At 33.8% G+C, this 27,574-nt stretch overlaps 2 protein-coding genes across 13 annotated transcripts in view; one reads left to right on the forward strand and one right to left on the reverse strand.

Annotated features, from left to right (window-relative positions):
- The first annotated feature begins 2,504 nt into the window (after positions 1-2,504).
- On the forward strand, positions 2,505-21,723 carry LOC148600705 (uncharacterized). Of its 3 annotated transcripts, none has more exons than XM_088556146.1 (3): positions 2,505-2,920; positions 5,904-6,279; positions 9,690-12,718. In XM_088556146.1, exons 1-3 carry the CDS (start codon positions 2,735-2,737, stop codon positions 10,406-10,408), a joined length of 1,281 nt encoding a protein of 426 aa, XP_088412272.1. In that variant the 5' UTR covers positions 2,505-2,734; the 3' UTR covers positions 10,409-12,718. The 3 variants fall into 3 exon arrangements, with proteins under 3 accessions (XP_088412272.1, XP_088412271.1, XP_088412270.1); XM_088556145.1 differs by lacking the exon at positions 9,690-12,718 and adding an exon at positions 20,912-21,723 and having other exon boundaries at positions 2,513-2,920; XM_088556144.1 differs by lacking the exon at positions 9,690-12,718 and adding an exon at positions 16,669-18,045 and having other exon boundaries at positions 2,522-2,920.
- A 2,833-nt stretch (positions 21,724-24,556) lies between these two features.
- The window catches only part of LOC148600706 (protein dispatched homolog 3-like), a 28,856-nt gene continuing 25,838 nt past the window's right edge, over positions 24,557-27,574 (reverse strand). For 9 of the 10 annotated variants that reach the window (XM_088556495.1, XM_088556503.1, XM_088556494.1 and 6 more), the window contains 2 exons: positions 26,577-26,743; positions 24,557-25,907 (listed from right to left, as the gene is read on the reverse strand). In XM_088556495.1, coding sequence (XP_088412621.1) covers positions 25,536-25,907; positions 26,577-26,743 — 539 coding nt within the window. In that variant the 3' untranslated portion in view covers positions 24,557-25,535. The other variant, XM_088556504.1, reaches the window with a different exon arrangement.

A 27,574-nucleotide genomic window follows, 5' to 3' on the forward strand; every position in this document is an offset into this window, starting at 1 on the left:
TAACTTATGAAACTTTGATGAATTGTTCATATCTATTGAAGTAAGCTCCCTTCCGATTTGTATAAATGTCAAATTTTACGTTTCCCTGTTATGAAGTTTTACTCTTAAAAAAAAAGCCGGAAACGCCCAAGACATTTTTTTTCTTGGTAACATTGTCAGAAAAGTGTGTTTTAAACAAGATAGAAATGTATGGATGAAAAATCAAGACAACAAACTTAGTTAAACTTGAGGTAACCTTGATAGTGCCAATCTTTTTATGCATTCTTTATTTACCTTTTGTTTTTTGGGGGAGGGTATTTGATAGGACTCATAGCATTTCTAGTCGATCATAAATTCATTAAAAGCATAAGGACAAGTTAAAAGGGCAACGGGCGTATCATGCGCTTAAAGCGCAGCTCTTTATTTTATCGAACGTCCTATTTTTATGTGCATGAAGCAAACATATAATTAAATGTTTCCAAAGATGTATATTTTATGTACTTGTTACAGTCGGGCGATGTTAATCATGAATGTGTCTTTGTGTGGTTAATTTTAGTTTGATTTTGAAGAATTGTCGTTATTCTGTTTTCCGTTGATTTTGAAGAATTGTCATTATTCTGTTTTCCGTTGATTTTATTTCTGCGGTTGTCAAAGCAACCGGAGCATGCATTTCAAGACGTTTTTGTGATCTCTAAAGTACATGTATCTTCTATTTTGCATTTAGGTCACACAATGGTGCACAATTGTAATTGTGTTCCACCATATCCGTGCAAGGCTTTTTTATTTTGATTCTGAACGTTCAGTGTATTTTGATAGATAAGGCAAGGTGATTATTTTTGGATTTTACGGCAATAATTCCGTAGGGTTAAGCAAGCGTGGAATACATATCCACAGTTTTGTATGCAGAAATCTTTAACAATCATCTTGCGAACTTTTCATTTCAATTACAGGTCTATGAAAATATTCGTTTAATTTCTTGCATCTCATAATACATTGTAAAAGTCATCTTTACTAGTAGGGCTGCATATTTGATAGAGGGAGCAAGCCCCTGTGGTGGTGTCTATGTTCAGTCTGTTCGTATGTAATCTCGCAAGAAAAAGGGACAGTTTTCAAAGACATTTTAACATTTGTTTAATATTCATTCTAATTGAGTTTCGGTACCTGAATTATTAAGAATTGTTCAGTGTATAGAATTGATAATTTAAAAACTCCCAAACATGTACTACAGTAGAACCTGTCGTAACCGAAGCACTTCTGGATGTGGAATTTGTTTGGATTATACAAGTGTTTGGTTTATTAAGGTTCAAAAAAATTTTAAACTCGAGGACGGATTCAGACACTTTGGGACCCTACCGGTGCACCTGGTCCATGCTCCCAGTTTTTAGTGGAGTTGCTCATTTGCTTTTGTTACTTTGTATGTATGATTTTAGTTACTTTATGTTCTTTTTTGTGTATGTCTGTTTTCCATGTCTGGTCTTTGTCCCTGGATTACATTCTTTTGATTACCGCTATAATCTTGGTTCCCTTGATTACTCTTTGCAAAGTAGGGGTGCCAGCCGGGGTTCCTCAGAAAAGGGAGAGGGTGCTAGGACACTATTTGCCATTTTTTGTCAATCTTATACATGAAGATGACAAATTTACCACTAAAAAAAGGAGGATGCCAACTCCTGCACCTCATTCTGGATCCGCCACTAAAACTGATACAGAACTATTTCAAAAAGTGGAGATAGGCTTTCGGTTTATTCAGTGTTCGGTTTAAATATGTTTCACAGTATATACTGTTTGACAGACACAAATAAAGCACACTGTACGTTTTTAAAATTAAAATAGTACTACCTTTATTAAGTGTTTTACTGAAATATAGATATATAAATAGATAAGTATAACCCAAAAGTTCGATAGAGGGTCAGTTGGGTAAGATTATGAATGGATTATGTAGAACATGTTGATGTTTAGACGATAAGTCCCGGATGTAAGTTTGTACATTACATCCTTAGATCAATCAATATGTCAACCGTAACATTCGTGAGAAAAAAGGTCCCTAATATTTCGCCATTTTTGGTATCTGCCATTAGTATTTGTTTTAAATAAAGTTGAATTTTCAGGTACATGATTAATATAGATGCTTTTCTCATTTTCGCACACTCTGTACTTCTAGAATACCAAACATCAAAATCGCGTAAACATGATTGCATCCATTTTTATTTGATCCTTCAAAAAATACTTTTCAAGTATTTCAACGCCTGTCCATCTACACGTTTCATCACTTATTTTAACCAATACCTTGCACGTGCAACTATGTGTACATGTATGTGAATATACAGGTATGGTTTTCATACGTGTAAAGTACATGTACATGTATATAAGGAAAAAACTGATCATGTAGGAAACATCGATACTTCCATTCCATTCATAGAGTAGTGCGTGAAGTTCAGTTTCCTACGTCTTCCGAATTAAACTTAAAATTTCCGCACAGACGACAACTAACCTACAACCACCACAAAAATTTAGCGTTCGCCCCTTCACAAGACTATCGTTTCCTTTGACGTGTTATACATAGAATCATTCTGAAGACCTCTCGTTACCATGACACCATGACAGTGCCCTCTGGCGTAATGTTGACATTCCTCTAGTTTGATCAGAAGTTGTTCCACGGAAGAATATTCCAGGAATTGAGGAAGATTTCTCACATAATAACATGATTTGAAGAAAATTTGGACTTTGCAGGATTTAGAAAGAAATTGTGAGATTGAAAATGAGAGAACGTATAATTTTTGTTACTTTGGGACTATTTCTGTGTATATTCTCCGTGAATGCCAATGGATTTTTGAAGTCTCCAGTGAGCCGTTCTTCTATGTGGAGATTTTATTTAGCGGCTCCCTTCGCTGACCAGTTAGTTCCGAATAGAGATGATACAAATCTGAACTGCGGCGGCAATTACGTGAGTTTGATATAGTTTCTACAGAAAAAACAATGATATAGGGACAATAATTTACAGTATATCATGGGCGGACTCAAAATATCGGGTCATGGCAAAGAACTTTTTATAGAGATTTGAAAATTAAGATTTCATACTAATATTTTTTCCCTCTCATGTTAAGGGGAGGCGAACGCCTTTTCTTGGAACCGCGCAGTCAGTTTGTGAATTAGCAATAGTAATTGTGGCGGGATTACATTTTTGCCATTCATATTTAGCCATTTTTCAGTCTTCTGATTTCTGATTTTGACTAATCAAAAGGAAACTTTCAATTTGTCTTCAAACTCAATGATTGTTTTGTCATTGGTACTTATCTCCTAACGTAAGCATGGGCGGGGATCCAGAAATTTTGAAAAGGGGGCTTCAGCTGCTAATTGATCATTTTCTCAAATTTTGGAGACTTGTGCAGGTCCGGGTGCCAAAGGAATAGGCCCGCAGCAGCACTAAGCTTGTCGTAACAGGCGATTAAATAGTACTCAGAACCTTGGCCGGGAGCTAGGGCGCTCTGCCTACAGAGCAACAGGGTTGTGTGCCCCAGGTGGTGGAATGGGGCACGCTGGGGTCGTCAGGCTATAATACGGGAAACCTGACCGCAAATCATGGTGGTGCACCGTGTTGGGAAAGATGCCACGTTCCTCGCACGTTAAAGAACCCTGATGTGATATTCTGTTGGAGTAGGAACCATAGGGCTCCGCCACAGGAGGCTAAATTAAATTGTCCGACTCTTCCAACCCTCCCTATTTCTAGTGGCAATTAAAATTTGTCGACCATATCATCCATGTGTCTCCATCCCATTTTTCATTTTATCATCATCATTTTATGTTCATGTTATCATTCATTTCATGTTCATCGCTGAAATGTTGCTGCTGGGGCGTTAAACCTCAACAATCAATCAATCAAATTTTGGACAAAATTAACCTTTTTTTTCCACAAAAAGTCTTAATTTGAAATAATGAATTCACATTCCAGTTTACTTTGATATTAAGTACTACGGATACATTCAATGCAGTGAAATAACGATAACGGGGTAAATGCAAAAAAAAACAAAACAAAACAAAAAAACAAACAAAAAAAACAAACAAAAAAACAGAATATCCGCAGCTTATACATGTACATGCGGAAAATCATTTGAAGGTAAATAACGTTCAAACAATTTTGCCATTCTTTGGGTATAACAAAATCTGAGATGTGATTTTCGTTAGAAAAACGTGAATGGCCTCAATGTTTTGTCAACTCCCTTTAATTTCTCTGTAGTCATATTTTCTTTTTTTCAATTTTTTTTTTAATTTAGAAAAAATAAAAAAAACACTTACTGCTCTTTTTGCTCTTTTGACACCCGCACAAGAATATCGGTACAATACTGGTACCTAGTTACGAGGGGAATCTGTGGACAGGGAAATGTAACTACAAAATTATCGAACTGATAAACTCTAGTAAGGCAACATATGGAAATTTGAAAAAAATACCGCAATGGTTAACGCCAGGACCAAAAGCAGCACTACAAGTAGGACAAATCGTTCAACTAAAATTACATATATAAGAGGAACAGGACGGACCACAATTTTTAAACCGCGATTAACTCAGGTCCTCATGTGCTCCGGCAGGGTAAACATTTTTTACTGTTTGCAAAACACACTGATACTAAGTTCGATATCTCTATCGTATTTTCTGATAAGGGAACTTTACAAGTTTTTAAGATAAAGAATTTTGTTTCTTAGAAATATCAAAGATGGCATGTTCTTCCAACATTGCCTTTCACAAATTACAGATACATGTAAGGGTTTGTTTGGGTTTGGTTGGCATTGTTGGTTATTAGAATTACCACCAAATATCTGATACACATCTTTAGTCCATGTCATTTTATATGTATACACCCTCTCGACGAAGCAGGAGTATATCCTTTCAGCCGTTTTGTTTTTTTCACGTCACAACAGGATGATGATGAAAGTGCTGCCCCTAAATTTTTCTCCAGATTTATTTGGCCTTAACTTGATTACGGATCTGATTAGTGATTAGAAATTAACTTTAATGTGTGGGAGTACTGTAGAGTTTTGTCTTCATGCCGTGCGATTGTTGTTTTAACAGTCAAGGTTACAATGAACTTACGGTGTTATATTATAACTTATACAGAACAATAAGTTTTTAAGTTATCCTAAAACCAGTTTCACTTTCATAAATAAATATCATATGACTACACAAAAAGCTTTACCATTTTATAGAGAGAAAAAAACACAACTTTTTACATTTAAAAGGAGTTACATAAGTCTTGAAATTAGTGATTTTCACCAAAGCCTATCAAGCTTCCATTAGAAACAGGATGAAATTAGTCCAAGTTACTTTGATGCTTTTATGAGATTGATGTAAAATACTGAATACAAACTTTCGAATGATTTGTTAAAATTGTGTCCCCTACCATAGGTTTACCCATAAATCAACTTTCATGTAAAATGAATAGAAAGATCACGGTGAAGGAGGACCATGGACACAAGTTCTACAGTTTTTACATCCCATAACGGTTTGATTGATATTTCGCACAAAAAACTGATTGGGATCTCAAGGTTACTGGAGTTCAGAACGTTCAAACATTCTTTAATTTTCTTTATTCATGGTATCTTTTAATGTTGCTCTTATTCACATATTTATTGAAATATTCTTGCAAATGAAGGAAGGTATACTATTGGAATATAGTTCTCTACACGTTAACTTATATTATAGAATTATGTTTGTGTTTAACTTGATTTGTGATTATTTTGTTTTGGATTGCATTTTCTCAACGGCGGATCGAAGTTTATTGGAAATTGTGCATATTCCGGAATTTCACGAATTCTTATTCATGTACCTTGCCATTATGTATTTCAAGATTTTAACAAATCTCTTGATGTAAGAACTGGAAGAGAAGTTGGTGAACTGCAACAGCTAATGAATAACCCATGTCTTTCTTCCACAGTTGAGAGGTAACAATGATATCCAAACTAAATGTGGAGCTTGTGGCGACGCCCCAGAAGGTCCGTGGGAGAACGAGGCTGGTGGTAAATATGCTAGCGGTTATCCATCAGCTGTTTACCATGAAGGGGATGTCGTCAACGTTACGGTGACTATCACAGCTAAGAAGAGAGGAGGGTTTTTTATGATGTACCTCTGCCCAGAAGACAGATCTGGCTCCGACCTAGAACAATGCTTCCAGAACAATCGCCTTACTTTCTTAGCAACTGGTACCACACAGCTGCACGTGTCTGATTTTGAAGGTGACGGGTCATTCGAAGTTAAGTTACCGAGTGGAATCCAGTGTACCAATTGTGTCATGAGATGGGCTTATGTAACAGGTGCGTACAAGTAAAAGATTTCAGGATATGGGTTAGATTGAAAGGGAACTTTGAGTAAGATTCAGATATAAAATTCGATCTGTATAGCATCTTTTTGAGGGATAAGTTTACTATAACCCATTAAAAGACACACAAATAAATTTAAAATCATTTTTTTCAAAACATGTTGCTATTTCAAAATATTATTTTTGCTCAAGTTGTAGTTGTCAATTTGCAATGATCAAATTCATTTCAAATAATAATAACTAAGAAACAGATAACAGTATTAAAAATAGGAATAAACAAATCTTCGTACCTAAATTAATTTTCGTTTCAAAAGAAAAACTTTCGTTTGCGTAAAAAAATCTAAAATAAAGTTAAGCCAGTTTGCTTTCATATAAATGAACATGATTTACACACGTACAGATGAGTAAGTCTGTACGTTGTCGTGCACTATGAGTAGTGGATGTTATTTTGGAACAGTTCTTATTGTCTTAAACAGTCGACTATACTTTGAAAGACTCAGTGTAAAAACTTTGAAGGGAAAATGTTTTCAAACTGTTTACATATTAACTAAAACTTATAATTACATGTATTTGCATACACATTCAGCATTACATGTATATCATTTCGTCATGGCGAAGAAATTGATTAACTTTCTGAGATTAGTGCTAGTATTTGAGGCCAAAACAATCTAGATACGCGTTTCCTGCAACAAAGCTTAATTGATCATAATTAACTACAGCCAGGTAGTGAAAACTTTTTTTTTTATTTTTGCGAAACTCAATTCGATACACACTTTTATATCATGAGCATAGACTGCATTTCACTGGTGATAAACTAAAATCAATCGTGTTATAGGATCTTAAACAAATAGGCCTTGAACATTTCAAATGGTAGCAGGAAACAGAAAAATTATATTTTTGCCTTGTAACCGAATAAAATTCTGTTCGTGACATTCTTCTCGTGTGACGGCTATTTACCCCAGAAGACAAATGTCATCGTTTAGAAAATAACCGATCAAAGGTAAGACAACTGCATTTATTTTTGCATTTATTAACATGTAGCTATTTTGGTAACTATACAAAATGGCGGTCTAATAGACCGGAACTCCAAGGCATCTTGTAGCCTTTGTGGTAAATGTATGATGGTCTTTTGAGGACCAAACGTCAAGACAACGTGAAGCCTTTGTAATATTATGGTCCTTTTAGACCCAGGAATCACACAACTTGCATCTTTCGTGATAAAATGGGCTTTAAAGACCCGAACATCAAGACAACATGTATCCTGTATGATTTAATTGTCTTTTGAGACCCACAAATCATACAACTTACAGCTTTTTTGATAGATGGTCTTTTTAAGACACAAACATCAAGACAACTTATTGGCTTTGTGGTCTTTTGAGACCGAAACTTCAAGACAACACATAAGCTTTTTGGTAAAGATTCGTAATATAAACGGGAAATAAGAAATATTATGTACGTGTAAGTTGTTGATGTTGTTAGAGGTTTGAAAGGAGAAAACACGTTGCATTGAACTGTTTTAACAGGACTGCACAGAAATGGGACACCATGCACTACAATATATACACACGAAAACAAAGTAACAGCAGTCGATGTTATATATATATAGAAAGGTCTGAAAAATTTTCAACGATGTTAGAACTGTCAAATTTTTGGTCGTTCCCTCCGCGGGACTCGAACTTGTACTGCTGTGACATCTATGGCAACACCGCCTGCACAAAGTCCAGCGCCCTAGACCACTCGGCCAGCTAGGCCATAGATGTTTAGGAACAAGGTGGGGAAATTATACTCCAAAACACTTGATGGGCGAGATAGCGTCATTCCACTCTGCATTAAAAGCTCGGCTCAACTTAGCACATGTAAAAACTAGCCAACCATGAGTACTTACCAAAAATATTAAAGTTCATTTTTTTTTAAATTTAATTTTCTGCATGTAACGTTTTTAAAACATATTTTGATCCACTCAATTGCTGTATTTTTCTTTTATTTTCTCTTTTGTTTGCTACCGAAATATTTCGCTTTTAATACTTATCCTTTGCATGAGTTTGCGTCTCTTTGCGCTTTAATTTTAAATTGGCTGAATATTTTGCTCCTAAAGAATCTATTAAGATTATTAAAACAAAACCTCGTTCGCACGGATAGTCAAGCGAGTCGCATTTTCATTGATGAACGCAAGCAGCTGGCAGCAAGCTATGCAAACCATATTTAAAGGTAAGCGTATTTTGATTGTCTGAAGACGTTTTGTTTGTCAAAACTTTTTCCATACTTTGTTTTTACTCCTTTTTTCAGCGAGAATCACAAATGAGTTAATGTAAGAAAGTTGTGCTCGAAGTTCTTCGAAAGAAAGAAATGACACGTTTTACACCTTTGATTCAAAACATTCAAACTTTTTAATCGACCCCATCAAACCAGACCTTGATCATTTCTTTCAGTTTCATATTATACTTGTCCAGTGTAAGTTCAACGTTTAAGTGACGACAAAGACCACAAAAATAATTTGTATTGAATTAATAACAAAATCTATGATCCTCTTAATGGACCCTGAATATTTCCAGGTACTTAGAGCAAACATGTACAGAGACTTTTCTGTGGTCCATTTGTAGCACTTAAAATGAAGAATTTACTGTTTATCCACCAAGCTATATGTAAATTTTATAGGAAAAGATAGATTGATTGTACACAAGTAGCTTTTCCTCCTTTGACAGATACATCGTACAATCCTATCTGATTGATCAAACAAACCGGGCTTGCTTTGTACATATACAAGTACGACACGCTAGGCCAGACTTTTAAAATGTTAGCTAACAGAAGCCACACCCCGTAAGTAGGCATGATACCCCTCTGAGGAACATTATTCTAACTACTAGTCAACCAGCCGTCACTCCGCATCCTAAATTGTATTTCTCATATGATTGGCGATTAAAAAATGACCACTAAAGTTTAAAGTCTTTGGTATTGTACATGTATGACCTGAATGGATCCCACGACCTTCAGCACTTGTTGCAAGCTTGCTATTACGAGACCTATCGAGGCTATGTGGCAAAAAGAATACAATCACCAGTAAATTATTAATTTTAAACGCTGAGAAATGCCATGATACGAATTTCTAGCATCAAATGGAGCTTTTTAAAAGTATTTATGCAGGCGTTGCATTTATATTTGTTATCAAACCTGGTTTCTTGGTACAATACACCTTTCATTGCATTGCGCGTGATCGCTCTTTATTGTATATACATGTAGGAGTACATAAATGGATACCCAACAAATATCACAATTCAATAAAAATAACATACATATATATGGTCAGTTGGAAAAGACAAAATTCCCAAATCGAGTTATCAGATGACTATAATAACGCAGGTATCATTGACACGTTTGACATCTTATTGTGTTGAATGTTTATTTCAGCCGATGAATACAGATGCGATCCTACAGGATTATGTGGTCTTGGGTACTGGGATCAGCCTGCCTTCGTTAACTGTGCAGATATGATGATACTACCTAAAGGTCAGCCAATTCCAGATGACTTTGAGTACCCGGATTACCAGGCAATATATCAATCTATAGACGGAAATAACAGTACCACAACACCAAGCTTAACCAAGGAGCCAATTTTGGGGTCATCAACAACAGCACCGTCTGCGGGATCAACGACTGGAATCCCAGTTGTCACAGTTTCAGTTGATCCAACAGCCACGACAGCGCCCCCACCTAGTAACATAACACGGCCACCAAAGCTTATTGCTCCCGCTTTACCAGTAAGTGGTTTTCTACCATCGCTCGGATTTTTCACTCCTTTTATTCCCGTCGCTGGAGTTGCTGGACTAGCCGGTTTAGGTCTTGGCTGGTTCGGGAAATCTAGAATGTTCGGTAGATCTCCAGTCTCAATACCACCTCCACCTGGTCCTATATTTTATCAGCCGGTAGAAATGTTTGGAGGCCCTGCCTATATTCCAGCTAATGTACCGAGCATTTCCCCTTCACAGTACCGTGGATATGGAAAGTCCAAAGGCTATGGATCAAGATATAATGGTTATGGAAAACAGGGCTATGGAAACACTAACTATGGTTACAGCAACTATAACAACCCATATGGCAACAGTTATGACGCCAGATACGATAAATAGTAACTAGGTTACAATGACAGCTTGGGCTGTTGATGAAATTACGGGTGTTAGGGTATATGTACTGTTATTTCAAAACTTTAAAAAACTGCAGTGTCCTGTTTAAATCTTGTAGCTTTTTTCAGATAGTAGTTGAAATACAATCAGCATCTGATATAATGGTCAGCCTTACAACAATGCAAAAAATTGCCTTTTGACAACGTGAACGGTTTATATATATTTATATATATCTATCATAGTCATCATATTCGAGATTTCCATTACACACATAGAAACTTTGACTTAAACCTCATAAACGGTTGATTCTTTTTATAGAGAAAGAAAGTGGAAACAAAAAGACTAGCATTTATTTATTTTGCCACAAACCTTTCTATTTGTTTTTGGAAGTTATTGCCATTTATGTTCTATCCTCTCCTCCGAATGCTAATTGAAATTACTACGCCAATGATGACTGGCATTCGTAGTGTAGTATTCATTCCAGTTTACAATATATTTCAACCATTTATCGTTACAGTTAAGTTCTTCCGACAGAGGAATCAATTTAATTTTTATTTTTAGCTAAGACAGATAAAAAATGAAAAATGATTGAAAAATCCCAAAAAGTAATTTTAGTATTTTTTATATAAGTATTACACTATCAAGTGGAGTTATCATATATGTATATTCCATTCCCCATATCAGATAGATCTTTATTTTTTAATCTAAGGTCAGCGTTTTTATACCCCGCCAAACGAGGTATTAAAGTATGTTAAAGTTGCGTCACCGTCTGTCCGTCCCCGACCGTTTTCAGATAATAACTCGAGAACGAATCAGTGAACTATTTGAAACTTTGTACAGGCTTACAGTAATGTAACATAGAGATTAAGTTAAAATTTAAGCAGAGTACAAAATGCAGTTTTTGAACGTTTTGCCGCCTCTATTTCTTTTCAAAACTACGTGGCAAGGTATCACGCAGTGTTCCATTAATGCATAATTTTGAAGTTTAAATCTATGGACCGATTAGTACAGATTAATAAAATAGTACAATTTCCTCCCTTGTTACAGGTCAATTGAAATTCGAAGTTGTTCAATGTACAGAGAAAACAAACAATCGCTTGATTTGTATTTCACTTAGATACATATTTTGTTTGTCATAGAGTGTTTAAATATTGTAGTTTTCTTTTATATTATCATTGGTATGCAAAATCTATGTTATATAAACATATATTGTAGACAAGGAAAACAAAATACCTGTGTTTCCGATAATATGCTGTAAAAATTAGGGATGGTTTGTAAGCAAAACTTTTTTTTTGTTTTTTTGTTTTTTTTTTCCAAAGCAGTTAACTAGTTTGTTTTTGAGACGTAGATGACAAAATGGTCACCAAGACAGTTTTAGGGTAAGCACACGAAAATAGAATAAAAATCAGCAGAAACACGGTTACTTTAGGCCTTATCATGCAATATAACTGTTTATGATGTTTGTGTTGCATTTATTTTTCTTCATTTACACACTTAATACAGCTTGGATTTCATTTTCGAAAGCGTACAATTTTCTCGAACTTCACACAAGTATATTTGCTTTCCGAATGCGTTTGATATTGGCAACCAAACTTTTATACCTTGACATGGACAACTTACTACAGAAATGCATCTTTGAATGCATTGTACTAGTATAGTATTTTCAGCGAATGCTTCGATACATAAGTAGCAGTTTTCATATAACTCCGACAGTAGGTGATTCATGCATGTCAAAAACCCACCAAAGTCAATTTATTTCTTGTCCAGAAACAAGTACAGACCGTATATTAAGTCTTAGTTTTTCATTTGGTTGTTGCGCTTTGATTTAAAAGTACAGTATATATAGATTGTATATGAAATTGGCACTTTGCAAGTGTTACCCTTTTTGATTTGGCTGATTCAAGTGGAAAATGAAAGTACAATATATTGTTTTTATCGAAAAAAAAAAATAATAATCAGATCGTTATGTAAACCGAGAAAAAAGTTTGTTCTGTGGGTTTTCTGCATCATGAATCACTTTACCATAAGTAATGCCTGGATTTTATAGAGTTGATATTTAAATCGTATATTAACTGATTCGAAAGTTTTAAGACAATTTCATTGTTTTATCACTTTGTCAAAGCACATTAAAAATAATCTTCAATAGACAAACACTTTATCCTAGTAATACTTTGCACAACTTATCGCAAGATTTATTCGTAAATCTTTACCTCTTTGATCTGGCGGTTTAGCATTAACGAGTACTGTAAGTTTAAAACAACAAAATGGAATTAAAGTCACAGGATTTGTTCAGATTTTTTTCAAAGAATGTTTGAAAATGAGACAGAGTTATCTGTCCTTTAAATATTCATTTTTTATTCGTTTTAATGACATTATAACTCAATTTACCAAACTATTGTGGAAGATTTTTTTCCTTGATTCTGATAGTAAAAGTAGTCAAATTAAACTTTCAAAATGGCGGATATTTTCATATCATGTTTCACCCACTTCCTGATTACATTTGTTCTATATGTACATTACACGATAGATTATATCTTACATCGTTAAGCTGTGTTACTGTTATAGTTGATTAAATGTATCACAAATATTTCTTGTTCATTTATTTATATTTATTAAAACAGGAAAATTCTAAAAACATTACCACACCAATGAAAACTAAGGAAAAATAAAATGACACAAAATGGCAAATGTTTAACACTTTTTATTTATATTTATATTATCAGCAAACGTATCTCTTACATGCAATTTATTAAAGATGTGTTAACATTTACATAATAAGTTATATCTTCTGTATTCTGTATTTCTTTTTGCGGGTTTTTTGTTTGTTTGTCTGTTTGTTTTTGTTTTGTTTTGTTTTGTATTTTGTTTTGTTTGTTTGTTTGTTTTTTTTGTACCTTTTTTATTTTGATTTTTGTTTTTGTTTTTGTTTTGTTTTGTTTTGGTTTTTTTTTTGTATTTTTCCGTTGATGATATTAATATGCCTTCATTATAAAAAAAACACACCATTTCTTCCAATTCCGATCAATAAGCATTAGCAATACAGTGTCAACATTATTATGTTATTGTTCAATCGAATGAAACATTTGCAATTTAAACAACGGACACAATGCAGATACAAAAGTTAATGTCCACTAGATAAAAATGACATCAAACTCAAAGTATATGAGATCATTTGAAATAAATGTTATATACATTCATCATTTAGTGAAAAGAAACATTCATATTATACGAGCATTTTATCATTATTACACAAATATTGTAGGTAGTACGTTGTTGTCCCCATCCCAACCCCTTTACAAAGAACAGAAATCGTACAACCATATATAATTTCTTAACAAAATATACATATAATTGTAAATGCACCTTTTAGTTAATGCTTATTGATCACTAGTCTACACATACTTTTTAATAACACAAATTCTATTCAGTTTAGATAATTAATAGTATCACTGTATTAAGTTGAGGAGATCTTGTAATGCACAATGATTCATATTATATATGTTGTGACAGCTTTACTAATAATGAGTAGTATTTATTACTTTGTCGGTGTATGCTTCAACTAACAACATACCAGCTAGCTTGCTTTAATGCTTTTAGTCCTGAAAGAGTAATCAAGGGAATCAAGGTTATAGCGGTTTTCCATGTCTGGTCTTTGTCCTTGGATTACATTCTTTTGATTACCGCTATAACCTTGGTTCCCTTGATTACTCTTTCACCATATCTCAAGACGTTCAATAACATATGTTACGACCTGGAATCATATGATTATTTTCTTGGATCTGATCTACATCGTGCAATATGTTTTGACTGGTCAAAGTGTAAATATTTGTACAGGAAATTATCCATAACTTTTCTTTAGTAGAATGTAACTAAATTTTAAGCGTTAATATCTCCCGTAGGCAACTTTCATTTGCACTTTTATTTTTGAACAGTTTCTATGAGGCCTACTGAAGATTTTTGAACCAAGATATATTTGTGATTAAGAAATTAATGAATCACTTATCATAAGCTTCGGCCTTGTTTCTAGACAGATTTGTACTTAAGGGCGCACATGCATACTTACATAAACACACACAAACACATACACACACACTAATAAAATCTATGAAAAATTTGCCTTTAACTTCAACCACAAATGGTTTCCTAGACCTAGGGTAAGGGACACAACTCATGAAATCGGTGATATGTTTGAATTATATTCCTTTTCACCAGAGCCTCTGAAGCTTTCGTTGGAAGCAGAATAAAATGAATGAAGTAAATTAGGCTCTGACATAAGATTGATGTAAAATGCTGAATACAAACGTTCCAAAGATGTTTAAGAGTTGTGTCTCTTATCCTAGGTCTACCTCCTTAAAAACTACTGACGAGTATACTACTCAATAAGACAGAAGATTGGAACATGATACACCCTGATACCTCGACAAATGCTGCATATATACGATCAATACGGTAAGAAAGGGATTCACTTCTGGATAAAAGCAGAAGATGACATACAAAAAGTTCATGAAGTAGATCATACCTGATGCATGTATACTAACATTAGGATTTGTTTTTTGTTTGAGGCTGTAATTAAATTTTTATAATGTTCTATCAAATATTTTATTATCAATATTCCAAAAATTAACAATATTTAATTAATGTTTTTTTCTTCTTTACTATGTATCATTCCGCAAGGAAATGTCACTCTATGTGACCAAATTAATTGACAGTATATGTACCATTTCTTTCATTTATGATGTATGAGGACCACTTCATAATAGGATAGAAGGTTGGAACATGATACTTACTGAATCCTTTGCTGCACGTATACGATCAATACGGTAAGAAAGGGATTCACTGGATAAAAGCGGAAGATGACATACAAAATAGCTCATTAAGTACTTTTTATGAGCACTCGGCAGGTGTTTCTAGAAAAGCAGAGGACGCCTTTCCTACCGGTGTACATGGTCCATGCTCCCAGTTTTTAGTGGAGTCCCAGTTACTTTTTTACTTTAGTTACATTGTATGTATTATTTTAGTTACTTTATGCTCTTTGACGTAATTGTCTGTTTTCCATTTCTGATCTTTGATTACATTCTTTTGTTTTCCGCTGGAATTTTGGTTCCCTTGATTACTCTTTAATGACTCAAAATTAATTTCTGTTACAAACATTTTCATATAAAAAATAAAATAAAATGTTTACAAAACAACCTTTCTGAATAAAAAAGCTATTTATGCCTATTTTATTTGGTGTAACCTCCACCGGACATCTCAGTTCTCTTCAAACCAGAAGTCAATTGTAAGTATAATTACACATGTTATACTTGTAAATAGAAAAAAAAACACATACACGTGTATAATGATTCAACATATGAACATAAGTGATTATGATACATATACAAAATAGTCATTCCTTATATGCATGATATTAGGTATTTTATGCAGCTTCAAAAATGCTTTTTGCTTTGCTTTTGTTTCTTGTCGTACATTGATATCTTGATAGAGACCAGTATTGTATTTTTTCCCGGTATTTCAAATTATTAAAACTGTGTTTAAGAATAAATTATAGTCCTAACGAAAAGCAAAACAGGCGAACTCAGAACACAAAGCACTTGTCAAAAATGCACTCTCGCAAAGCAAAGCGAAAAAGGATGTAAACAACATATCTTTTAGTTTCATGCTAACCATAAGTTTCAAAATCAACTATTATTGACTTAAGTTCGAATATCAGCCTAAATATGATAAAAACTGCCAATACAATACAAAATTGCGCCAATACGAGATCTAGCTGTCCAATACGACTTTACCCGTCTAATACGTCATATTGGGCTGGTTAAACTCCATATTGGCCTGCGTATTTGGATTAGTTAGTCAATAAAGGTATAATTGCGTAAGGTTTTCCATATTGGCGGAGTTATTGATCCTTGGCTAGAAATACTGGACTTCGGCTATGCCTCAGTCCAATATGGCTAACCTCGGACCAATAACTAAACAAATATGGAAAACCTTACGAAATAATACTATATTATTGTAAGAATTATTTTAATCCTACGGAATACCTTTTAAGTATACCATGTTTGGAATATGATTTGTTGGAAACCAATTTTCATAGTTCGCGTTAATATGGTGGTTCGGTCATAATTTGTGTTAACAATCCTATTGAAGATAATATCCTGTCTTAAAACATTTAATGCTACCATTTAATTTATGATGTAGGTTTTCTAGAACCTATGGTTTGTTTTTTTCTATTTTGAATGAAAATAACATTTAGTATTGATATTTTGCAGCTTATGAGTACAGCTGTGACTACCAATCTCCTCCGATGTGTGGACTTGGTTATGGACCACAAATATCCTTCGTTAACTGCGCTGATATCAGGATACTACCTCAGGGTCAAACCGTCAACTTTGTTCCACCTGACTACCAGGCATTGTACGCCTCCCTTGATGGCTCTACGACAACGACAACACCAGCTTTAAGTACTGACCAGATAAAAGAAACGACGACAGCTACGTCATCTACAACTTCATCAACGCCCTCTATAACAAAGTCTTCGATTATAATCGTGACGGTACCTGTTGTGACAGCTAGCACTGTCACTGGAACCGGAACTACAGAAACGCCACCTGCTGGAACGCCAAAACTGGTGATCGGAACAACGCCCTCAACCAACCAGGTTGTAACAGGCAACCAAGCAGGAGGTGGATCTAATGTACCAAATGTTCCTAATAATCTTGGTGTTTTTCCATCTATATTTGGTAGCGGGACAACTGGAACTGGGACAACGGGCAATAACTGGAACTGGACTTCACTCATACCCTTACTTTTGATTGGTGCTTTGATTGACCCGCTGTTGTATACAGAAAATAGACCATCGTCCTTTGTCTTATTGAAGGAATACAAGAACTGGGGAACATTTATTCCACCCGCTACCTATGGATTGCCGCATTATATACCTGACCCTGATACGGAACCAAACTGGTCCTCAGAGGGCACAAGAGAAACCAGATGGTACCAAAGAAATGTTAGGGCTAACCCGTCCTCAACGAGTGGTATACATAATAACTATGGGGCGGCTAACAACAGAAGAGGAAACAACCCTGGATACAGTTCTTATGGGAAATGATTTGTTAATGTTCTCTTCATGAAATATTAGTTGAATAAATTCAAAGATAAACATTGGAAATTCATTGTCGGTAACATGTTTTGAATGCATACATATGAATATAGATATATTCCAATATTAATTTTCAATATAGAAAACTATAAATATCAGAACAGAAAGAATAAAAACATACGAGTTAACTATATCTGACGATAAAAACAGACGAAAGTAAAGAATTATTTCACGTTTTCAGCGAACGAATAAAATTCCAAGAAAGGGTTCCAGTAGTGGTTTTGAAAAGTAAAACTTGCATTTTTATGCAAAACACGTAGTTCCAAAAAGAAGAAAGAAAAGAAAACAATTTGATTCGTTTTGATTTATGAATAATAAATATATGTTAATTGTAAGAGGACGGTTATATTGATATTGGTTTTTTAAATACTTATACCTTGTGAAGACTGAAAATAAGGATAATTTCTCTAGTTGAAAATACCATTATTTAAACTCTGCATCACTGGCATTGCTTAGAAATTGCTCAATAAAATGTTAGAAAAATTAAGTTTTTGACAGAGTTATCTGCTTTTGAAATACAATGTATTCATTTTCAGTGCATTTCAATGCTCCAACATGATATGGAAAATAGGGTCTGTTATCCTTTTGCCTACCCCGGACTTGACTTTTTATGAGCAACTCGGCGGATGTTTCTAGAAAAGCATAGGACGCTTACCCTACCGGTGTACCTGGTCCATGCTCTCAGTTTTTAGTGGAGTCCGAGTTGCTTATTTGCTTTTGTTGCTTTGTATGTATGATTTTATTTACTTTATGTCCTCTGTTGTGCAAGTCTGTTTTCCATGTCTGGTCTTTGTCCCTGGAATGCATTCTTTTGATTACCGCTATAACCTTGGTTCCCTTTATTACTTTTTATGATGGTGCAAAAAGTCAAACTATAAAAATGGTGTTTTTATCATACCATATTTCAACTACTGCCTGATTCTTACAGTGACTGACAATTAAATGTACGAAACTAGTAAAACGCCTTAATTAAATATATTTTTCTTTCATGCTTTGCTTGGAACGTAACTGGTCAATATTTCCTGATTGCAAACACTTCCTAGAAAATAAGTAAATGTCAGATTACTGTTTCGAGTAGTAAGATTATATGGTTATCAAATACCATTTAAATATCCACAAAAACTTTTACAGATGATATTTGAATAAGATCTTATATCACGTATATACAAAAACTTTAACAAATGTTAATGGTACAGCACAATGCATATTTAAAAACATCGTGATAACAAAATTACTGTAGTGGCTAGGAAATAATATATCATAAGTATTATTATTGGTTTGTATTGTGTGTGTGCATTTTAGATATACAATACACACATAGTTGTTTCATGGTTTTCATTGTCCATTAGTTTTACTCCGAACCTTTGGCATGAATTTAAAAATGTTTACAATGGAAAAGTTATTTTTATCCTTATCATTTTTTACTCGTTGAAACCACTTGTGATTCAGTTAACAAATTAAAAATGCAAGGGAAAAAGCCTTCTCCATTTCTTTTTACCTGGATTTCTGCCAAGAATTACTGATATGTTTTTTCTTAATTTTGTCCGCACAGAAATAGAAAAGCTGTGTTTTGACTGGCTGACTATGTACACAACTGATGTCGATAAATCAATTACTTCATATCTAGTTAAAACCAACAACGATGAAATCTGAAATAAGAAATTGATTCTGGATTTAGATCTAACGAATAAATGGTGATAAGACACTTTACATTGTCTTCGTGGTTTTCTATGTATTATGTCTGGTTACTCTAAACTATAAGACACTTTACATTGTCTTCATGGTTTTCTATGTATTATTTCTGGTTACTATAAACTATAAGACACTTTACATTGTCTTCATGATTTTCTATGTATTATTTCTGGTTACTATAAACTATAAGACACTTTACATTGTCTTCATGGTTTTCTATGTATTATTTCTGGTTACTATAAACTATAATCAAAATATAATATACATATATGAAGGAAAAACATTGAAATAAATTTTATTCAAAGTTTTACATTTGCTTTATTTTTGTTTTGTTTTTGTTTTGTTTTTGTTTCTTTTTTGTTTTTGTTTTGTTTGTTTGTTTTGTTTTTGTTTTGTTTGTTTGTTTTGTTTGGGTTTTTTTTGTTATTGCTTTTATTTGGTATTTTTCATTATGAATCGCGTTCATCATTGATTATTGTTAGCGACCTCCAAAAATAACTAAATAACACGTTGTCTCGTTGAATAACTATTTCCTTTGACCAGTCATACCAATGTGGTTAACTGCCGCTGGCAAAGAAATGGACGTTTCACAATATAAAGAAAAATGCGAAATAAAAAAATATTGAAGGTTCACACAGTCACATTGTTTACGGACCATGTATCTGCAAACCTTGGTTTATATTATTAATTAAGTTAATCGTTATGTTATTTACTATTACTATTCATAACTAGATTAAAAATACGGTGGAAGAATAGTTTCTACTGGTTATTGTTCATTGAATAAACAAAAATGAGTTCGGACAGTAAAGAATTCTGACACTATGATTTTGTGAAATTTTCTTCAAAATTTACAGTTAAAATACTCTGCCGGGTTACTGTATTCAAATTTTAAAATTAAAATGTAACTTATTGTTAATACAAACAGAAAAGAAAACCTTCATGAGTTATATCTATTCCTCTAGACATTCTTGTAAACTGGTTGTTAGTTGCAAGTTCAATGTACACTTTTTATGTGCCCGTCATGTTTGACGGTGCAGATTATAGTATACTGCTGACCGTCCGTTCGTTCGTCAACACTTTGAAAAAAAACTAAAAAACTCTTTAAGCCATTTGAATAAAATATTGGCCAATTATTCGTTTTGCAAGAAAAAAAAGCTCCATTAAAATTTATATTAATTTCGAATACTCAGTTTTTGAGTAATAGGACTTTTTGCGTTAAAAAAAGGGGGATTGTTTTCTGTTATTGCCCTGTAACTGAAACGCTTGCAGCAAATGCCACGAAACTGTAGGATATGTTTGTAACTATGGCCATAGTTTTCCTTTCGCTTCCACTAAACGCCTCGAAATTTCCTAGTATTTTTGTATCTATAGGAATGGGGTCTCTTTTGTTTTGTTTTGTTTTTGTTTTTGTTTTGTTTTTGTTTTGTTTTTATATAAAAAGATTCCTGTATCACGTTTTTGATTTATATCAATGTTTCACGACTTCTGGAGGTAATCTTTCGGCTTTGTGTTCTAATCCGACGGGCATGTCACGCGCTTGTGGTGCAGCTCTTTATTATGACTAATATCTTAAACACTTCAACTATTAAATGTTTTCTTTATCATGCAGAATATGCCAATTATCAGTGTTTACATATGTATCTATTTTCTATGCATTTCAGCATCTGAGTACAGGTGTGACAATGGCGACCCTCCTTCGCAGTTGTGCGGTTGGGGGTATGGGGCCCAACCTGCGTTTGTACAATGCGCAGATGTTAAGATTGTTCCCAAGGCTGTTACTCTCCCACTTGCAAATTTCGTCGCGCCTGATTATCAAGCGCTCTATGCAAGTCTCGATGGAACCACAGAGTTACCAATACTTTCAACAGCTAAATTATCAACTGAAGCAACAACCCTTTTTCCACCGATTGTTACAGGCGTTCCAACTGATAATATAACACAAAATGGCTCTACAACAACGGAAACGCCACCAGATGAAGGCGATAAACTCGTTATTGGGCCTGTTTTACCCGTCGTTCCCATAGTAGGAGGGGCGCTTGGAGGCGGTACTGCACTTGTAGCCGGACCAGCCGCGGCTGGAACACTAGCTGGAGGCGCTGGTGCTGCTGCCTTGGGAACAAATGCTGCGGCTGCTGGTTTGCTTGGTGGTGCTGGTTCATTCGGCGGTCTTCTGTTTCCCGGTTTGATGGTTCTAGGAGCTATGACAGGAATGTCTGGAATGTTTGGTGGACGAAGTTCTAGACCGTCACCACTTGTTTTGCCGCCTAATGATTTTAATCCCCCTTTTGCAGCAGGTCCGTATTGGTTTGGTGGCAACTTCTTCCCGTCTGGTGTGTATGGTAGGCCTATTTTTATTCCTGATGAGAGGCCAAGTATATCAGTATCAGAGAGAGTCTCGGTCAACTATAGGAGACCTTACAGTGGGTACAGGCAATACAACAGTTATAGGAATTATAATGGTTGACAAATTGTATTTGGTTTTGATTTTATTCTTATTTTATACATTACTCCAAAGTATTTTATTTTTAATATTTGGCTAAAGCATGAGTTCACTTTAACGATATATTTAAAGAAACATTTCCGCAATGAAAAAAGGAACCGATATGGTGAAAAGCAACAAATGTACCATCGTATAATATGTAAAAATAATACTTACAGAGAAAATCAAAGAGCCTTCAATAAGTGTAAAATCGATGAAACATAAGTAGCACTCCAACTAAGAATGATGAAAATATGATTCAAGGGTAAAAAGCCTACATATTTTTATTTTTGATATTTTGTTTGAAATGTTATCGTAAACATTGTAAATGACGCTCAAATACAATAGAATCTACTGGATTTTTAAAATTGATTATCTCCTAAGAGCATGCAGATTTGAATGAATAATTACTCATTTTATAGTATAGACCCATAAAAAAACTTAATTACAAAAATAAAAATATGTAGCCTTTTTTGGGGGTGTATCACATTTTTCAGATTTTGCATAATTCTTACAAAGACAGCTACTTAATATTTCAAAATAAAATAAAAACTCAAATAACGACACGAAAACAAATTAATGACAAACATGACAGACTCTGGACAAGGTATTTTTATTTTGTTTTGTTTTGTTTTTTATTTTTGGGTCAACCATAAATTAACTATAACGATAAATGTAAAGTAAAATTTCTAACAAGGCTTTACAACTATTAGTAAATCAACAAATAATTATTCATCGATCGTTATGGTGTATCCATCAGCACCATGAGAACTGATTTATTCAACGGGTCATAGTTTTCCTTCACTCGTTTGTCTACCCCGGACTTGACTTTTTATGAGCAACTCGGCGGGTGTTTCTAGAAAAGCAGAGGACGCTTACCCTTCCGGTGCACCTGGTCCATGCTCCCAGTTTTTAGTGGAGTCCGAGTTGCTCATTTACTTTCGTTACTTTGTATGTATGATTTTAGTTACTTTATGTTCTTTGTTGTGTATGTCTGTTTCCCATGTCTGGTCTTCGTCCCTGGATTACATTCTTTTGATTACCGCTACAACCTTGGTTCCCTTGATTACTCATTCAACAAATTCATTGAATTTACAGAAATCTTTTACACTTGATATTTATAACGTTTTTTTAATTGATGAAACGTTTATCGGTTTTTCAACAATTAGGTTTTCCGATCAAATTTTCAATTCTAGATTATCGTCGGAATATAATATCGTCAAGACCTATGATTTTTCAAACCCTTTTAATGTACTACAGTAACTCAGTTGAAATCAGCACCCTAAGGATTATATAGATATTCTAAACTTCACCACTACAAAAGTCAACATATCACGCTTAGAAAGTTTTTTTTCCTTCAATTAATATAATTTAATCATAACTGCGGTCACTATGTAGGTGCATTGAGTATGTGACATCCTGATACACTACTGCATATGTGAAATTTTCAATTATAAAAGGCTATTGCAGAACCTCAAGATTAAGGACTTCTAGGCTAAATCACCTGACTGTTCTTGCAAAACTCTCCATTCAGATATGGTCCTTCCGGTCACATCATTACGGGAGATTTAACCATCATCGAAACCGAATTTCTGCGTAATATCTTTTCTTAATGTCCCAGGTACCGTAAACCACGCCCCATAAATTGCAATTATAACTTTAAAGTTCTTTTTGATGCCATGGAGGACTACGCAAGAAAATGGATAAAACGAGAACAAGAAGACATTGATTTTCTGTCAGTGGTTAAAGGCCGTGAGGTTTTTAATTTTGAAACGAATGAATGTTCTAAGTAGGTCAATGAGTGCCAATCTTAAATCAGTTTTCAAAGACCCCGACGTAGCAAAAATATTGTCTACTATACATGACAAATATGTTGTCATACCAGCAGCCAAAGCCCAAAACAACATTGTTTTCGTATGCAAAACTTTTACATCTAATGTTTATTATCAGAGGTAGACGTCAAAAAATAATAACAGTGATAAGACCTATATTACAACCACACTCTCCAAAGAAGAGATCATGGGAAACCATAAATCTGTGCTATCCTCTTTTGATCTCTCTACCAAAAACAATGGTTGTGATTTACCGTCTATGAACTTGATTCCTAAAATCCTCCACAAGAATCCATACAAACAACATTTCATAGCTGGATCTGCAAAATGTACCACCAAACCTCTTTCAAAACTTTTAACTTCTAAACTCACAGCTGTCAAAGAGGGTCTGCAGTCCTACCATAACACGTGTAACTCATGTAGTGGTATTGATTCAATGTGGATCCTCTTCTGGAGGCCATCAATTCAAGACTATTATCTGAATATAGTAGCATTAAAACCTATGCTTCGTCAACACTGTAAACTTCATTCCCCATACTCAGTTCAAATCTCGACTTCATACATTATACATCGTTGTTTTTTTTTTTAAAAAAGATGGTACACTTAGATACAAATATACAGTTCATGTAGTTCTTGGTAGAGATTCCTCATACTTTGTAAGAAATAATTCCAAATCATCTACCAAATATACAGAAGAAGATCTTTACAAAATGCTAGAATTTTTAATCAACAACATATTTGTCCATTAGACATTAGATATTAGACAATGATGCACATCTACGTATGATACCAAACCTATATGGCTATAAAATTTCATGAAATTCTATAAAGCATCTGTTTCATTAACCTTTTATTGATTATTTGCCAAACTTTCGATACAATTTGTCTTCTAGAACCAAAAGGACATAAATATTTTCCTAAAAATTGTGTCCTGCTCAAACGAAAGGTGTCAATCTCTAATCTTGTCTTTAACTTTAAAGTAAAACAACAAAATGTTCAACAAACAATAATTTTATTCAGCAAGACAAAAGCGTACAACAAAATAAACACACAAGAAAGAAATGTTTCCTTTCTTATCACAAGGGATGAGACAAATAGAACTCTAAGTAATATATACCAATATCTAAAAAGTAAATGAAAGATGAAGTTGGAATTTCTTCTTTTCCATTTAACAGTTAAACAAAACTTTCCTCACAGCTGGTACAAAGTTTTTTTCCAACTTTAAAGCATTAAGGATTAATAATTGGAAAACAAGATGTTTAACACTTGATTTTGAAATTTTTGGTAGAGTACAATTTATTCCATGTTTAAGACATTACATAAAAACCAAAAATTAAAAACAAAAACACAACAAAAAATCGGATTTCTGTAAAGTCATAAATTAATACATTATGAATACTGAAAAAAAAGTAATTTACAATATCACTATAGAAAAAACTATCATACATAAAATTCTTTCCATCAAAATAAATGTAAAGGACTTGATAATCTCTATCCTTTCAATGTGTACAGCCAAATAATTCCCCAAAAAAATATTTTTAAAAACTTTGGAAATTAAAATGTACTTTCTTTCATGTTGACTAGCATACTATCAAACTAAAAACATTTTTGAGTCATTATAACATATGCTGGGTCTAACATTTGTATAATGAATATATAAAAAGATATACTGAAAAAGTTAATAAAAAAAAACGAACACAATTTCATAAATTAATGCAAGAATTTACCATATTTCAATAATAGAAATAAATGTAAAAGATACCTAACTGATATTATGCTCAGAAATCAAAGGACACCACTATTTCATTGAACCATGGTAGAGCTAAAACATCCATATCAATAAACCAACTCTCAAAACAAACTAAAGTCTTGTATAAAAATAAATAATGAAAATATGTAACTATAAAACTAAACATCCATACATGTAAAACAATTAAGAATAAATTCAAAGGTCCTTAGGACCCCCCAAAAAATCTAATTTGGGAATAAAGCTCCACCATTTGGTCCTGGTATAAAAACACCACACTTACTTATCACAAATAAAACAAGGGCAGATAACCCTATCACCACACTTGTCCCAATAAACATAACTAATGTTGATTTCCAATTGCTTCTAAAGCGGCTAGGTCCCATAAAAGCTAAAAATGCAGCACAGACAGTTAGACAGTAAACTATAGATACTGAAGAATTGATGGCAAGAATCTGCCCAAACTTAGAGAAAGGGAGGATTGTTGTCTGCGTGAGTGGTATGGCAGCCATTATTGTTGTCATGGAGCTACTGAAGATGGAGACGCCAATATGGCTAATGGCTGCTTTAGTCCTCCATTGTCGAGCACCAGGGTAATCCTAGAAATATAAAATGTGTGTCAAATAAAATCATGAACAATTTACCTGAATAACAAAAACCAACTTGCAGCAACTTCAGATGTTAACATGATGAGTATATTTTCTGGGAAAAGTGCAGCTTAGTAGTGAATGCAGTTTTCAATATCTACATTATGAAAATATCGCATTATAAATAATGCATTAAAATATGACATCCTTCAAAGGTTTTTAGACCACAGCCATAGAAAAAAATTAATAAACATATGATCAATGTCATAGACATATTACAATGTTATTTTCAATGTCCAGACTTGGTTTTATGGTGCCAACCAAAAAAGCAAGTATTGCCGAAATCTGAAATAAACATATGGTAAAAATACAATTGTAAGGGTATATATTCAGGATTTGATCAAGTGGAGGAAAATCAGGTCTGAATGTCATAGACAACTTTTACCCAATTTTACCAACATCACAACTGAATTTTGCTCCATAATATTCAACATTTGGTACAACATATCACACTTAAAATAAAAATACATGAAGAAACTGGTCCAAATAGAAGCGAAATAGTCTTTAGTGTGAGTAAGGGATGATCATGTGTCATAAATCAGTACTTTTCTTTGGCTGAAAAATGTAGCTGTATAGCTAGTGTCTCTTTGATTGGCTCAAACGAGAACATGACAAACTTACATTTTTCAAATCATCTGGAACAGCCTTTCCAGCCAGTATAAATCCTTCGACAAGATGGACACAGTAGTCAACTGATGACCCTACCAGTATAGATAGGGATACCGCTTCAACTCCACCTACTTCCCAACCAGCAAGGTAAAATATACCAGCTACCAGACATATCATTTCTGTAAAAAAAAGAAAGCAGTATAGACAGAGATACAGCTTTTACTCCACCTACTTCCTAACCAACAAGGTAAAATATACCAGCTACCAGACATATCATTTCTGTAAAAAAAAGAAAGCAGTAGACAGGGATACAGTTTTACTCTCCAGCTTTGTAACTGTCCCTGATAGAAGATTCACCTGCTGTAAACTATTTTTGGTAAGCAATTTTTCCTAATTTCACTAGCATGACTGTGAAAATTAAATACAGCAGATACACACACACATGTATGTCTCTTAATGCCTAATTGAGAAAGTGCTAGATGTGAATTTTCAAATAGCCATGGAATTAGACACCCTAAATCCTGAAAATAAGTATCTGCAAAAATATATTGAATTATGATATTGGATTTCAAACATATTTCCCTATCCCTGAACAATATTTGCCCATGCCTGAACAATATTTCCCCATGCCTGCACAATACTTTCCTATCCCTGAACAATATTTCCCCTGCCTGCACAATATTCAATCACTGTTTATATAAAATAGGAAAGTTGTTTTCACACAAAATGAGTTTAAGATATCTATAGAAACAGATCTAGACCACAGGTACAAATTATTCCTATCTACAAAACAAAATTCTTGAAATCTATGAATTGACATAATCCCTAAACCCTTCCTTTGAATACATTCATATACAAAAATCTATTAAAAAAAAACTGCCAAAATAAAAATATTCAAATCTGTCATTTTTTACTGAAGCTATCAGATGTACCAACAGATGGTAGCTTTAACTATATCCTCTCTAAAAAAAACTACAAAACAACATTTCAAGGGAAGATAATCATGATTG

This window comes from Perna viridis, chromosome 12 (genome assembly GCF_037379345.1).
Source record: "Perna viridis isolate PV_CMFRI_1.1 ecotype Kerala chromosome 12, ASM3737934v1, whole genome shotgun sequence".
Classification (NCBI taxonomy): domain Eukaryota; kingdom Metazoa; phylum Mollusca; class Bivalvia; order Mytilida; family Mytilidae; genus Perna; species Perna viridis.

Excerpts from the sequence above, each read along its gene's own strand:
- LOC148600705 (XM_088556144.1), top strand. The coding sequence starts at position 2,735 with ATGAGAGAACGTATAATTTTTGTTACTTTGGGACTATTTCTGTGTATA. Across the intron at positions 2,921-5,903 it reads TGAACTGCGGCGGCAATTAC|TTGAGAGGTAACAATGATAT; the intron begins GTGAGTTTGATA and ends TTTCTTCCACAG. Across the intron at positions 6,280-16,668 it reads GAGATGGGCTTATGTAACAG|CTTATGAGTACAGCTGTGAC; the intron begins GTGCGTACAAGT and ends GATATTTTGCAG.